Here is a 15,545-nt window from a genome sequence, read left to right as displayed (position 1 = left end):
TATATGGCTATAAAAAACAAAATATAATTGCTTTTTCTAATGACTTTTGAGAATTCAAACATAGCTGTGAAATAAAACATTGGTAGTTAAAAATGAAACATAGCAGACCAAAGTCATTATGATGACTGTGGAGAAATGTAGTGACATTCTGTTCATTTCAGTTTTCATGTTAGTTTGGGTCCTTTTCCTTGCGCAATTGAAGGCTGACCCAAGAAGTGCAGGTTCATGTATGTCAGAAGAGAAGGGAGCTGAGTCAGTCTCCTGGCCAGTCAGTGATGGGAAAACTTGATTCTGTCCCTAGAAAAGTGTCTTTAAAGTTGATTTGATCTCAGTGGTGTAGGGAGAGGCATCATATGAATTTAAACATCTTTTGTAGTGAAAAGTTTAGGCGTTGCACTAGTGATAACATCATTTATTGGAATTGCTATATTTGTGCTCTGGTTTGTCCTGAACTGAAGCAGGAGAGGTTTGCTTATGTTTAATGTCTGGTTTTTATTTGTTTGTTTTATGGCTATCAGATGAAAAGGTAAGTGTTACGGTAATCAGTTGCAGTTTAATACAAGAAGATGCTGAATGATGCAGTCTGGCTTTGTATGTATTAAAACAAACAAGGAGTTGAAAAAGTAACTGAAAAATATGCGGATAAAATAACACCGATAAAGTAATGCTTTTTTTTGGATATATATGTACATATACACATGTATTTACATAAGCTTTTATCTAAATATCTTACAGATATAATACTAAATTAAAATACTTGAAAATTAATTAAGAAAGAATTTTTTATTTTACCCAACTCTTGACATCCTGGCTTGCCCACTGGCAAGACAAGATGGTTTCTGATTGAACTTTCTTGTGTGTGTGCACATGAATTTAATGGCTGCTAGACTGCTTTCCTGAGGCTCTGGGACATGGAATACAGGAAACAGTGTTCCCCGTTGGGCTTGTCTTTGTTTGATCTTGAGCCTCTACTGTCTGCGCTGTTACCCTGTATCTATCTACTGATGTTTACTTACCTCTGAAAAATTCTTTTATTCTCCGCAGAAGCAGACTGGTTGCGTTCTCCCTTTTTCCCCCTCTTCCTTTACGTCCTGTGGTCTCTCTTTATGCCTTTCCCTCTCCCTCCTGTTCCTTTCAGAAGTCTTCATATGTCTCTCACTTTCACACAATACAGTTGATACCAGATACTACTTCCATCTGGAGTGGAGACCTAAAAATCTTGACAACTCCGTTCAAGTGTAACTAATCAGAGATGGAAACATCATTATCCAGTGTCTTATTCCATGTAGAGTATTGCTGGCTTAAAAGAATTTGGTCATAATAAGCAGTGACCCGTTCTGTTTTTGGATGAGACACAGATTACCTCATGGCCTACAACAGAGAAAAATACGCACATCTCATAGCCTGCAGGAGACAACAGAGGAGGAAACTGTAATAGACTAGAATATAACAGCAATATTTGTGTGATCTACAGGATGAAAAGGAAAACGAATTTTTGACATCATGCTACATACTGAGTATGTACTCACTGCCAGTGGGAGCCTTCCATACTTTTTTATTATGTGACTTCCGTTTTTGTTTGTTGAGGTATGCCTAGATACACATAGGCTCTGTGTTTACTCACATCTGCCACCGCTTTCACAGCAGTGTGGCACTATCTATAGTGTGTTTCCGATGGCTCTGGTATCTGTGCAGCCAATAGGAATCGAGTAAGTGTCTGCCAAACTGTTAATCACCCTCAGGCTAAGAGCTTTTTTAAATCTGAAGGATGTACTTTAGGTAGACTTATTTGGACCACAGGCCAGCATGAGTTTTTTTTGTGTATTCTCATACATGAAGCTATACTGTTTTCCTGGGGATCCGGAATGGCACCAGCTCCTTTAGAAAGCAATTTTTTAAATGGGGTTTTCCACATGGTACTTCATGTCCCCTAGCTCTTTTGCTCCATACAGCATGCTGTGGCTGCTTTCCTTCTGGGCATCTTTATGCTGAGTCGACTATTCTGCACCACAGCTTTTACCAAGATCTGTGTCTGGCCCAGTAGATAATAATTCTTAGGTGTAGAGCACCATTACCAAGACAAATAATCCAAGACTCTCTCAAACATAATGAAATAATCCTACCTTGTCCCTGTGCTAGCTGAAAGGATGCATATATGGGCATTTCGCTTTGTTAGTTCAATGCAGGTACTAGTTCTACTTAGCAGAACACAGTGTCTCCAGGTCTTAAGCTCCCTTGGAGCTTTGCTCGTTAGGGACAAGAGCAGGGAGTGCCACTGCTTTTGTGGACATTCTACCTCCTTTGGCTCCCCTCCCTTTTCATCTGGTACCATTCTGTTTTGGAGTTGTTCTAGTCCAATATACTTCCACTTTACAAGGGGAGGTGTGGTTTGGTGCCAATGAAAGTATGCTCTTGACAAAGGAACACAGACATTGAAGGGATAACCTCAGTCAGGGCCTCTGCTGTCTGTGGTCATCTCTTCATGCATGAAGTGGTTCCGCAATATGTAAATTCAGCTCATGTCTGAGGTGTCCCTTCATCTCTGCACCATTAGGTACGTAGGGGATGTAGTTAGTTGGTTTAGTCTACTATGAATCAGTTTGCTATCTTTTGCCTTTGGGAGAAGAGCTGCTGTCATGCCTTTGGGTCAGCTTAGGAATCCATTGCTGGAACAATGGACTTTGTAGACATTACTGAGTCTAGATGTCCAGAAAGCTATCTTAAAATAAAAAGGCAAACTTGGCTAGCTAGTTTCTGGATTTCATACTCCAAAAACCTGAACATTAATCTGTGTTGGAAAGTAAGTATGGTGTTACTGTTTTTTCTTCTTCTGGATGATGTGTTCTTTAGAAATAAGACCTTCAATCCTGTAAAGGGCTTCTGCTTCTGAAACAACTTTACTAACCCAAGAACATTCTAAATTGCATAAGCTTTTAATAGGGTCAGAATTAAGCCCATTAACTCTTCTTAATTTGACATTGAAGTGTTTTCTTGTAACTTTTTCCCCTATGTAAAAATAATTTTATGGTTTTTGCCTTCTGAAAATAATATATTTATTTCTTTTGCTGGCAGACCAGCCACTATGATCTTCAGAAAGTCTTTGGCTCAGAAAAGTAGTTGCTTGGGATGAAATACTGAATTCTTTGTTTTCATATCTGCCTTTCCCCATCTGTATCCATTCCCCTGCTATTTTAATTCAGCTTTTGTAACTCTATTTTTCTTTTCATTTTCTACTCTACCTAGTTTAGGGTAGTTTTCTCTAAATTGCTACTAGGTAGTATTGTATTCATGCACTAAGAGAAGAATATAAATTCTTTTTTTTTTTTTATGGTTTCCTCTTCTTACATCCTTTTGTTTTTACACAGCCACAGAGGAGACCCAAGGCCAAAAGATATTGTCCCTTCTGTAGGCTCTGTTAGAGGCTTTGCAGCTGCTGTGTATTGCCAATAAAACAGGATTTCCCCAAGATATGTGTCTTTGGGTATAGCTTTGATTCTGAAGATGTCTGCAGCAGAAATCCTGTTAAAACTGCATGGTAGTCTCAAGATTTGGCCATTTCAATTCCCTACCTCCTCCAGAGCCACGAGGTGGCAGCAGCATCCCAAAGTTCAGCACGGCTATAGCACTAGGCAAGGTCATCGCACAGAAGGGTGAAGAAAGCAGGAGGCGCCGTTGGGAAATAAGGATGGTCTGAAAAAAAGGCTTCTGTGGAAAGGGGATGGAGGGAAAGGAGGTTTTGACTTGTTTTGAATCCTAGTTTCATGCATTTTGATGAAAAATTTTCAAGAATTCTACTTTTTAAAAGAGAAAAATGCTGAGAAACTATCAGTGGAACCCCACTAAAATATACATAATTTTTCTTTAATATTATGCCACACAGTTTTGTTTGCCTTCTGAAAAATACAGAGAGGGGCTGACACAGGTCACTTGTTTTCCCCTGTGCTTACTAGGATCTCAGTGCAGATCCCAGCACGGTTATACATGTCATGTGTTACTTTTATTCCCTAGGGGTTCTTTTTTCTATTACAGAAATACTGCGTGGGAATACTTAGGATGAATGCCAGAGTCTTGCAGTGAGTGCCAAAACTGGCAGAGCTTTTTTAATCAAGAGAATTGGATTAAATTTACTACTGTGCAAAGTGCTATCCGAAGTCCTAGTCTGAATTATGAAGGCATATGTGGGACTTGAGAGGTTGTTAGGCCCTGTGCTGGCCCCCCTGTGGAGATTAATTCCTTTCTTTGCGCAGTGAAATAATGGGAAGGTAGATTGTACAAAGCCCAGCTTGCTGCTGCTCTTGGATCTAATAAGTGAAGATATCAGTAGCATACCCATTTTCAATTAAATATTGTGCTGATTAAAAGTCAAAAGAGCTGTAATTAATATTTTCTAATGTAGCAAAATATGATTTAATTTCATATTCATCTTACACAACTCCATAATACTTTTTCCTCCCTTCTGTTTTTTTATTAGTCTAGCTACTTGGTGAAAAGATTTGTGATGTTTATATTACAGAGATACTTGTAGTAGCTTATCTCTGAAAAATCTTTCCTCGTACTGTTACAGCTTTTACTATTTATTAATTTTCTTTTCTTTCACAGGAAAACTGCAAGAAACTTCAACCAACCTATGTGCAAAGCTGCCAAGACAACTGTGGTAGAGGTAGGGAATTGAAACATAGTAAGCCCTATACCCCTGTAGTCAACAAACCCCTTTGTTTTGCATCATAATGATTCTATGATTCTATGATTCTATATTCTGGGGACAGAGTTCTCCTTTTCTTGACTCATTGCGGGATTTCATACCAGGGACAGTTGTCTAACCTGCCTCCGTGGATTGCCTACTCCTAACACAATGCCTTGTTTTCGTGATTAGTTCACCACGGTTCCTCAGTTTATTACTGTTCATCTGATCCTGGCCAGGACTTCGTGTTCGCTGTGATCAGCCTTTGAAAGGGAAACACGGCAACAGCCTTCAAATTTGTTAAATAAAATAATATGTGGATGAAAGAAGAAACAGTAGATTTAGGCTGTGCTTGAGAAGATTCACATAAGACCTTATGCAAAACTTCCTAATAACAAGGATAAGTACATAACAGCATAGATTGGGCAAATCATGGAGCTATCACAGTTGCAGTCTCTGAAATTTAATAAATTACATAAATATCAGTCCAGAATGAGATACAGACATTTGGTTATGCCTTGAGAAAGAGGATGTACTAGATGATCTAGAAGCTTCTTCCAATCTTTTTGTTCTTTTTCCTTGGTGTCTAAAACAATAATGTTTAAAAACATGGAGCAGCCTACACTGGAAATATATTGGTGACTGGAGAGTTGCTAAGGCATAGCAATATCTAAAAGATAGACTGCTCTATTAGCTTTTTCATCACTCTCTGGTAAGTTTTTTTATATGCCTAATAAAAGATAAATATGGTTTTGACAGTAAGATCAGGAGAAACTCTTACAGACTATTTCTACTAAATTCTAAATGGAAGAGGCTTGTGTTTTTCCAGGGTTTTTGGTTTGTTTTGTTTTTTTCTTGTTTGGGGTTTTTTGTTTGTTCTTTTTTTTGTAAAATCTTATCTGGAAAATACATTTGTTATATAAACATGTCTGGATAATACATTTGGGAACTTAAGTTTTCTTTGTGTTTTACAGAACTACGGCAAAAAATACCATAGAATTTGTCACACGACTTACAGTGACAATTCAGCAACAGTACCTGAATTTTCACAGTTGGTTTTCAAGAAAGGTTTAAAATATTTTTCCATTTAAAAATGAAATAAACAATCTTTCATAATTTCCTTTCCTTCTAGTCACTTGCCCTTCATACTCTGTTCAGTCTGGCGTTTAGAGAATTTAAGTAGATCAAAGCCTCCCACCTACGTTCCATCTCATTCTCTCTTTCTGCTCTTCTATCTACATGTGATAGGGTAGAATTTTCTTGTCAGTAAGCAGCAATTATGTGACATCCTTCTTGCTATAATTACACTTAACAGTCTTTCGTAGATCTGCTGTGAACTGTGTCCACCGTAAGTCTTGTTGCATTTTAAATACCATTTAAAAACTGACAAGTTTTTTGCTAGATGGCACATTAGTATTACTTTACAACTCTAGTTTTTTATGGACAAATTAATGGGTGAAGAGGCATAACCAGAGATTTAGGACAAATAGATATTTTGAGCCAAATGCAATGCCTCATTGGCTTAACTTTTAAGAGTCTTTCTTCCAAAGTGGAATTCAGAAAGTCATGTTTGGATCTTAGAGTTCAAACCCAGGGAATCAGGAGGAGATATGTCAATATGGCATGTAGTACATCCTCAGTACTGAGCATTGTCAGCCTGCATCTGTCTAGAGCTAATCACTAGGGAACTGAGGCAGCTGAAAAGAGTTTTGCCTGACTCCTTAGTTAATGTTGTTCAAGGCTGAAGGGTGAAATTCTCAATCCCACTTACAGGGAGAAGAAAAAAGTTTGTGTAGGGTAGTAATTTGGATACTGTCTTGGCAGCAGGGATTTCGGAATTCTGGTATCCATTCCCAGCTCTGTTTCTGTTTTTCACCTACTGACCATTTAACTTAATTTAAGCAGACAGTCCTAGAAGTAGAGATTTGAAGCCATCCCTGCTCCTTTCCGTGAAACTAGCTAGAGGTCAGACCTGTCTACAGAGTCATTCAGTGATTAATTGGGATTTGCAGGATTGTAGTTTCTCAGTCTGGTGCTCCCATCCTGATTTTGAACGTGGAGCTTTGTATCTGTTATGCAGCCAGACTTACGCTGCCAACATCTGCTTGTCTAGCACGAAGCACCAAGCTGAGGCAGGTAACTAGCAAAAATTAGAGGTATATCTCTCTGTGTTTCTGATTTTTGAGTTGCTGAAATTTTTCCTTTAAACTGAATGCTATAAATACACAGAAAAGAGAGTTGTTGTTCCTCGTAGCTACTCTGATGGGTTATTTATTTTCCCTTTTCTGATTATTTGTATACATCTAGTTTTATCCAGTCCTTTAGAAGCAGTCTCATTTTCAGGAACAAAACTTCATTTGCTAAACTTTACATTAGAAGGATGGGTGCTAGGCCATTCACTTATGTCACTCTTAAGCTCAGTAAGTACATTCAATTAGAGTATAACTTGAATTTTGGAAGATAGGCTTATCAGAAAGTTATCCTGCCTTGATGCAAACAAAACAAGAGATGCAAACCCCATCCTTCTGTTTGTGCTTGTTCCAGTGGTTAATCACCCTCACTGGTATAAATATGTCTTTTTACTGTACTTAGTTTGGCTTTAGGTTCCACCCAGTGCTTTTACTCTCTTCTGCTAGATTAAAAACCTTTCTGAAGCTGGCATTTCCTTCCCACTGAGTGACTTCTCAGTGCTATTGATATGATGAACAGATTGAGGTCTTAATGATTCTAACTGTAAAACATTTTCTTCAGCTCTCCTATCCTTTTCATATCCACCTCCTTCTTGCTCTGTTTTTTTCTGAAACTACAAATATGACCAACTGGAGTGTCTTTAGCATTGTAACGCTGCCGCCACTAATGTCACCTGAAAAGCAGAGTTACTCTTTGGTCCTGCTGCTTCCTTGTTTGCATACCTGTACTCTTTGCTGATCATTACACAGGGGGTCCTACAGCGTTAGTTGCTTACACCTTGTTGATCCATTTCCCACATACTTCAGGAAAAGTGTAATCAGTGTTTTCCAACATGCATTCTGTGAGTATGTCAGGTATTTCTTAATCACAGATGTCTAACTTTGTGTTTTGATATGAAACATGTTATGTTTGAATAGACCCAGTTTACCTGTTATGTCTGGTACTGCTGCTTCCTTCTTAGGATTTATTATTTCACCGGTCTTTCTCCAGATTTATTTTAGTTTCTGATCATTGGTAAAAACATGGAATGGCATTTGGCATAGTAAGATCCATACCAAGGGAAATATAAACTACTGGAAATCCAATCTCAAGGTACCTGTGATCTTGGTGAAAGTGAAAAGTGCACTGGGAATCAATTGCATTTGTTAACCTGTCCTTCTAAGTTAATCCAAGGAGCTGTGAAATCTCCTGACATGCATACACAGTAAAAGACACTTTTTTCTTTAATGTATTAAAGCTGCTGTTCTCTAGTTTAAGTCAGTCTGGCATTTTACACTCTGTTGGCTGAGGTACGGACAGACACTTAATTTTTGTAACAATTCAGAGGTGGGAGAACTTGGCAGCATTTGCAGATGTGGAGGATAAGAGTAGAGACAAAAAACCCCACCTCACAAACCCACAAACTGATAGCTAGTGCTTGCTTAAAAAGTGTCCCATGTTGTGAGAAGCAAGGCTGGCTGTGCATAGAGAGGCTTCTGAACGAGGAGGAAGTCAGGCTGTACCATTACCAGTTACAGTTATGTCTGTGGCACACGGTGGAGAGTTACTGATTCTTAAATTCCCCTAAAGCAAATTTCAGATTAAAGTGTCTTAACCTCAGCCTTGTTTATTTTGACTAGGCAAATGGTCAGAAGTAGCTGTTCAGTACCCTTTTTGGGATCAGAAATACATTGATTGTAAACTTACAATGAAATGCAAGAGGTGTTGTCGTGGTTTAACCCCAGCCAGCAACTAAGCACCACAGAGCTGCTCGCTCACTCTGCCCCAGTGGGATGGGGGAGAGAATCGGGAGGGTAAAAGTGAGAAAACTCGTGGGTTGAGATAAAGACAGTTTGATAAGTAAAGCAAAAGCCACGCACGCAAGCAAAGCAAAACAAGGAATTCCTTCACTACTTCCCATCGGCAGGCAGGTGTTCAGCCATCTCCAGGAAAGCAGGGATCCATCACCTGTAATGATTACTTGGGAAGACAAATGCCGTAACTCTGAACCTCCCCCCATTCCTTCTTCTTCCCCCAGCTTTACATGCTGAGCAGGATGTCATACGGTATGGAATATCCCTTTGGTCAGGTGGGGTCAGCTGTCCCGGCTGTGTCCCCTCCCAACTTCTTGTGCACCTCCAGCCTACTCGCTGGTGGGGTGGAGTGAGAAGCAGAAAAGGCCTTGACTCTGTGTCAGCACTACTCAGCAGTAACGAAAACATCCCTGTGTTATCAACACTGTTTCCAGCACAAATCCAAAACACAGCCCCATACCAGCTACTATGAAGAAAATTAACTCTGTTCCAGCCAAAACCAGCACAGGTGTTTACTGACCTGCATAAATATTTTGGACTGTTACATGCATTTCTTGTGTTTATCTAAGTGATAGGAAGTAGAACCTGCTAACATTCATGATAATAAGGATGTATGCTGAGGCATAGGTAACTGTATGTAAAGATCCAACTGCGCTGAGTCCAGTGGAATTTCAACTTTAATTTGAAGATGATCAGTATTAAGGGTCAAAAAGAAGTTTTCAACTGAATTGCATGATTCTTGTTATTTGGAAGGTAATCTTTGCAGAGAAAAATGTTAAATAATCCAGTATTGGCAGCATTAGTCAGTTTGGCTTTATATGTGAAAGCAAAATGGTGCATGAATTTATTTGTTTTTTAGTTCTTCTACAGTGTTGCATTTGGAAAAAGTTCTCTGTTCATCTGCTTCTCACTTCATCTTGTAGAACTTGCAGGAGTTAAGTATGCAGTCAGGGCTGTAGCTTTGTTTGGACCTGAGCCCTCAAGCATGCACTCAGCCCAAGGCTTTCAGTTGATTTTCAGATCTATAAACACTTTCCTGTTCCTATTGCAAAGACGGGAGAGTCGGGAAATCAGCCGATCTAAAAGGAACTCAGCGGTCACAAGTTATATATGAGCCACCAGGTCTTGTAAAGGTGCCGAGGAAGGGCTTGGCCTGTGAAGAAACTTGAGGGCTTGTGTGGTCTTATATATGTGGTAACATTTCCAACACTCTCTGTTGAATGAAGGACACGTCTGCTGAATTCAGCAGGCAGCACTGCTGTCAGGCCCCTCAACAGACCCGTTGAACTGTGTGATGGGAAATGAAATATGCAGCAGCTCGGAGTTACAGGGAGACTCCTGGATGTGTGCCTAGACTGCTAGGGCAAGGGCTTGTGATATTGGGACGCTTCCAAAGATGTGCATCTTCCTGTAGAGGCTCCTGTGAGCAGAGCCCCACCGGGAGGGACAGCTTTTGGTCATGACGCCTCTTTTTTGGAGAGAATCAAGGCAACCCAAAGCCACAGGAAAAAACGTGGTGTGACCTTGCCAGATCTGGGTGTCATGATGGCGCAGGAGAGGTGAAGGGTGATACAGGCTTGCGCTCTTGCTCTCTGCCATGGTGGAGTACGTAAACATCCATAACAGCCCCAAACGTCCATAAGCTGTTGTTCTCTGCTGTGAGACCTACTGAATACTTGTCCCTGGTGAAGTGGTTTGAGATCTCAGCCACTGCCATGATGTAAGTGTTTGATAGTGGTAATAGTCAGTATGTTTAGAAATACTTATTGACTGGCTGTTTGAATATCCAGTTTGAATAATTTTCTTGTTCAGGGTGCAGAGGATGGCTAAATATATCTCCCTGTGTAAACAGCATTTCCACCTCAAATAATGTCAGAGGAGGAAAAAAGAGAGTGTACTTTCTCATAAAAATGCATTAAATAAAAATCATTAAACCCTGCATTTTATCTCTGGTTGCCTAGTAACCACACAGCCACGTCAGTGAGTGCCATTATCTCAGGTACAATGAACTGCACTGCACTAAGGGACAGAAGCAGACTGAAATATGCTATTTGTATTCTGTTATCTGTGCTAAATCATGGCATTGTGTTTTATTGAGGAAACTGGAAAATGAACATTTTTCTTTGGTGTCTATTCCTCCAAGTGCTTTAACAGTGGCAAAACTTTCCTCAGATGCATAGCTCAGTTCTGAGGAATTCTTCAAGGTTTTTGCACAGTGACAGTTTACTGTAAAAAGCCTGTAAGTACTATTTTAAAGTGGAAAAATAATCTAAAAGAATATTTTTCCTTACCTGGATGCCCCAGCCATGGAACTCGAAACTGAACCCTGGTACCAGAAGCAGTTCTGGATTTGGGATGGGCACAGACTTTGCATTAGGCTGTGTTTCTGGGAAACCACAGATCAGGATTTGAGGCCAAGGAGGATACAGAACTGAGGTCCTGTGTGCAAGTGCTGTAACCACTGAGCTGTTGTGTTGCTATAGCCTTTTTCGATATTGTTTAATTGCTCAGTGATGACTCCGTGTGTGCTCAGGGGATGGTTGCTGAGGGGGTGTCCCAGGGGTCTGCAGTGGGGAATGTTTTGTTTGAGAATCCCATTTGGCACAGGATAGACACTGAGCTGCTTAGTCCTGCCACCTTACCAGCAACAAGTGACTGGCACAAGTGACAGTAGAATTCTAGTTGCCATAATATATTAGTATAATATATGCAAAATATATGTTATATATATAAAAATATGTATTATTAGTATAAGTATGGAAATCTTTGCATCTTAAACATCTAGGTGGTTAATCAGGGCTTTTGACCCAATCCTGATTGGATTTACATGCCTAGGTTTTGGCTAAATCCTGACTCAGAGATGCTTGTGGATCTGAATTTAGGTAACCCAATTATAGAGTGTAGACATTACAATATCCTTTCCCAAGGAACCTTAGGTGAAAGATTTGAGTGAACATTTGTGGGAGAGTAACTATGAAATGCAAGCTCATGATCCTTAGAAAGCATAGAAGGGAAAACGGCAAAATATCAGGAATGCTTCTTAGGAAGACTGATTTCATGAGCTCAGAGACTCAGTAGATGAAGGCGTCTGGGAGGTATAGCTAGGAAGAAATGAAGTTGGGAAAAGACTGTGTTAAGAGCTTGAGAATAAACTTTTCCAGCATGGAGAAAGCATTGGAAGAGCAGTAGGAGTTTGACCGTGATCACAATCATTGCAATCTCAAACACAGGAAAGAAAAATGACAGAAAGTGAGACCAAGGTCAGATGTCTGAGGCTAAGCATTACAAAACCCAAAGAAACAAAAAAGCTTAAGCACTTAGGAGCAAACTCAGAAATCTCCAGCCCAGTACAAAATAAAGAAGACTCAAAAATAGCAAGAAATCTTTCTAAGAGTACATACATAGTGCGCTGGGAGACCAAGGATGTTGATACTTCACTGCTCAATGAAGAGAGTAAAATTACCAATGCAGAGTACAAAGAAGGCTGAACTGTTTAATGCCTTTTCTGCTTCAGTATTCAGCAATGTTAAAAAGCAGTTTGGTGGCTATTATGGCGCCAGTCATAGAAGGTTAAAGAAAAAGTCAGGGAAGGATTGGAATTGAAATCCAGGGACTACTAGTACTGATTTGGAAAAGCAGCTCCTAGAAACATTTGCACACCATTGCCACAGTAATTTTAGTTTGCCAAAAAGAAACCCACCCCCAGACTTGAATGCTCTTTTGTTGTTTTTATTTCCCTTCATTGTATTTGATTCTATGATTCTGTGTGTGCGTGTGTTTATTAAAAGGCAGAACAGAAAAACAAAACATTTTTAAAGCTGTTGTGCAGACCATCTTACAATGATTTGAGAAGCACTGGAATAGACTGGGCTAGAAGGGAGTTCATAAGTTAGTTCTTTTTACATATGGTTAACATGCTTCTGATTTTCAGGGGAATAAACGTCTTTAATAGTTAATTTAGCTAGGTGGTTTTGTTGTTTTTTTTTCCCAAGGTTGCTTTTCTTTTATATATAATGTCTAATTATGTGGCACTTAGTTGCTGGAGTAGTGAATGTTAAGTGGTTAAAATTCATAGCAGATCAAATTGTTGCCGACTGCTGTTCAGATAGTTTTACATACACACAACATTGTGCTGGAAGATTTAAATTTGGTTTTCTTTTATCTGTCTCATATTTTATTCCTTTCTAAATTGATACTTTCCTGAATGAGTATCATGAGCTTTCTCAGCATTCAGCTTCAGAAGTTCATTGCAGATGTGAATATAATCTTCAATGAAAAAAATCCTTTTATCCTTGTCACATATGTTAAGAACAAACATGACATTCAAAAAGAACAAGCTAAAGCAAGTCAATGGTTGATCAGTAGATACTGCAGATTGCCAGGAAGTCAGTGTGCTGGCGAAACTGATGGAAAGCCTCTGCTTGCTCCTAAAGCTAAATTTAGATTTTTTTCATAACAATTTGTAGAAAGCCTGATATACTGTGCATTTAAAGTGTATTTCATTAACAGTACTCGTGTCCTGTATCATGAGAATTTGAAAATTAGTAGGATTTGAAAAACTCTAGATTTAACTTTTCATTGTATGTGCTAATATGAACAATAAATTAATGATAATTCTTATGCCCTGCTTTGTGTGTAAGATGCGTTAATCAATCAATCAATGATTTATCAGTCTTTGCATTTTAAATCATACATGATTATATCAGTGAAAAGATGGTGAAGAGGAATTTATATGCATATATACTTTTATTTATGTGTCAAAGCAATAATTTGTTTTCTGTGCTATTAACATCTCTGATGGAGATTTCTAGTACAATATGAGAAAGATTTGACATTCAAACTGCAAATCTTACAAAAAGTTCACAATGTGAGTAATTGCCTACTGACATGAAACAAATGCATTTTTTCAGGTGGTCAAAATATTGAGATCTGAAAAGCTGCAGCCTTGTAACTATTGCTGCAGTGAGAATTTTGGAGCAATCATTTGAATAAGTAGCTCAGATTTTAGTCATCTCTTGCAGCATCCTTCCCTGCAAATGCTATAGAATAGAATTACTCAGTGAAGAAAGTGAGGATGTAAAGAGCAGTAAAGGATTGAGATACCAAGACTGTCTTGACTTCAAATCATGCTGATTTCTCAGGCTGCAGAAGATGTTAAAAGAATGGATGAGGACCACAGAGTAGTTTTCTATTTCTGTCTCCCTAACAGTTTCCTGGTTTATTTGAAAGTCGCCTAGTCTTCCATTTTTTTCTCCAGAACTGTGTTAAATTGCTTTATAGAAAACCTGGACTCATGAAGTCCAGTGTGTGGAAATGCTGTGGAATTGATATTCCCATGAATTAGATACTAAGTTCCTTAGTTTGCTGCTTGTGATTAAGCTGGAGAAAGCGATAGCTAAAAAAATCTTAAAAGAACTTCCTGTTTAAACAGGTGTTTTGTTTTTTTTTATTATAGAAAACCAAGCACATTTCTCCTTTTTGTTAACCTTTGGAATAAGTCAAATGTATTATATCAGGTTTTTTCTTCTTGTTGAAAGAAGCATGGAAAAGCAAAGAGGAGAGCTGGGATATATTCCTGATCAAAACGAGGGAGGTATGTAGCCAGTTGGCTGTGTAAGCAATGCCCTAAGGAGCACTTGTGCCGCCAGACTCTCAAAGTGCTGAATTTCTCAAACACTCTGACCATCAAGAGCTGCAAATGAAGGTACAAATGCATCTAGCAATTAGATTTTTAACTAAATTTCTCAAGAAAAATAGTTTCAGGTACCAATTTTTTCCCACAGTACCTTCAAAATAGACACTTGCATTTTTATGCCAAAATTTTTGCCTATTTGAATTCCAGGCTGATGGAAGTTATATTGGTGTCTCATGGTTCTCCCTTGTTATTTTAAGTGAATTGGGCGAGTTCTTATGCACCTTGTTTCTGTAGCTTTGTGCTGTTGCGTATTTTAAAAAAATTTTTTTTTTTAATTGTGTATTTTGAAAAGTCTTGTAGCTTTTGTAACATCTTGGGATGAGTCCAGCTGAGAAACAGTCTTCCTAGCTTGGGTAGCAGCACATTCTTGATGCTGTAGTATTTGGTCATTTCCTGTAAGGCAGTTAGGAGGAGTTACGTGCTTTGTGTTTGCCTTTGCCACCAGCAATTAGTAGAGACTCCTGTCCCCCCACGCACACTAAAGTAGACTATCCCTTGATTTTCCTGAGCTATGTATGCACTCAGTTTCTCCTGGTGTTCATGCATTGAGAAAAGCTATTTTTACATGTTTTTGGTCTCAAATTTTACAGAAATGTCATGGTAGATGTGCTTCATTCATCCAAAATTAGAACTAATTGGGGACTTTAAGAAACTCCGGATTTAAGGGACTAAATTGAGACATCATAGAAGTAGAAGTGAATTGCTGTTTGTGATGGATTACATCAGATTCCATCAAGGTTGAACATAACGCTAACCAAATGTATCCGATTTAGATGTCTGCCAGGAGGCTTATGGGAGAGGGGAGAACCAGAGGAGTTATATGAAGTTGGCCACCCAGCCACCCACTTCAAGACGTCGTCTAGACTTTCAGTCACAAGAAGAACAAAAATTGCTAAATGGATGTGAAGGTTTCTGAGAACACTGAATTTTTCTTTCAACAATTCAGAGGAATCAGAGACAGCAAAGAAACCTATCACTAATGTATTTCTATTTTGAGGGGGCTGGGGAGGGAAGGGTTAAAAAACCAAACAAACAGTTTATATAAAAACCAGTTTAAGTAAGTTGCATAAGGGTTCTATTGGGAATTTTAAGCCAATTGGGATTGGCTTGATGTGCTTCAGTGGTCACTCTGTCTGATTAACAGATACAGATATGGAACAGAAAACTTGGTATGATCAGAAGATTA

General features: G+C 38.9%; 1 protein-coding gene across 1 annotated transcript in view; it reads left to right on the top strand.

The window, feature by feature from the left end:
• OXCT1 (3-oxoacid CoA transferase 1) overlaps positions 1-15,545 on the top strand; it is a 93,892-nt gene that overhangs the window by 27,699 nt on the left and 50,648 nt on the right. Inside the window, exon 7 of the mRNA XM_009324586.1 lies at positions 4,600-4,660. Coding sequence (XP_009322861.1) covers positions 4,600-4,660 — 61 coding nt within the window. The remainder of the gene's footprint in view (positions 1-4,599; positions 4,661-15,545) is intronic.

Source organism: Pygoscelis adeliae, unplaced genomic scaffold (assembly GCF_000699105.1).
Source record: "Pygoscelis adeliae isolate BGI_AS28 unplaced genomic scaffold, ASM69910v1 Scaffold320, whole genome shotgun sequence".
Lineage (NCBI taxonomy): Eukaryota > Metazoa > Chordata > Aves > Sphenisciformes > Spheniscidae > Pygoscelis > Pygoscelis adeliae.
This window is presented reverse-complemented; position numbering and strand designations above follow the sequence as displayed.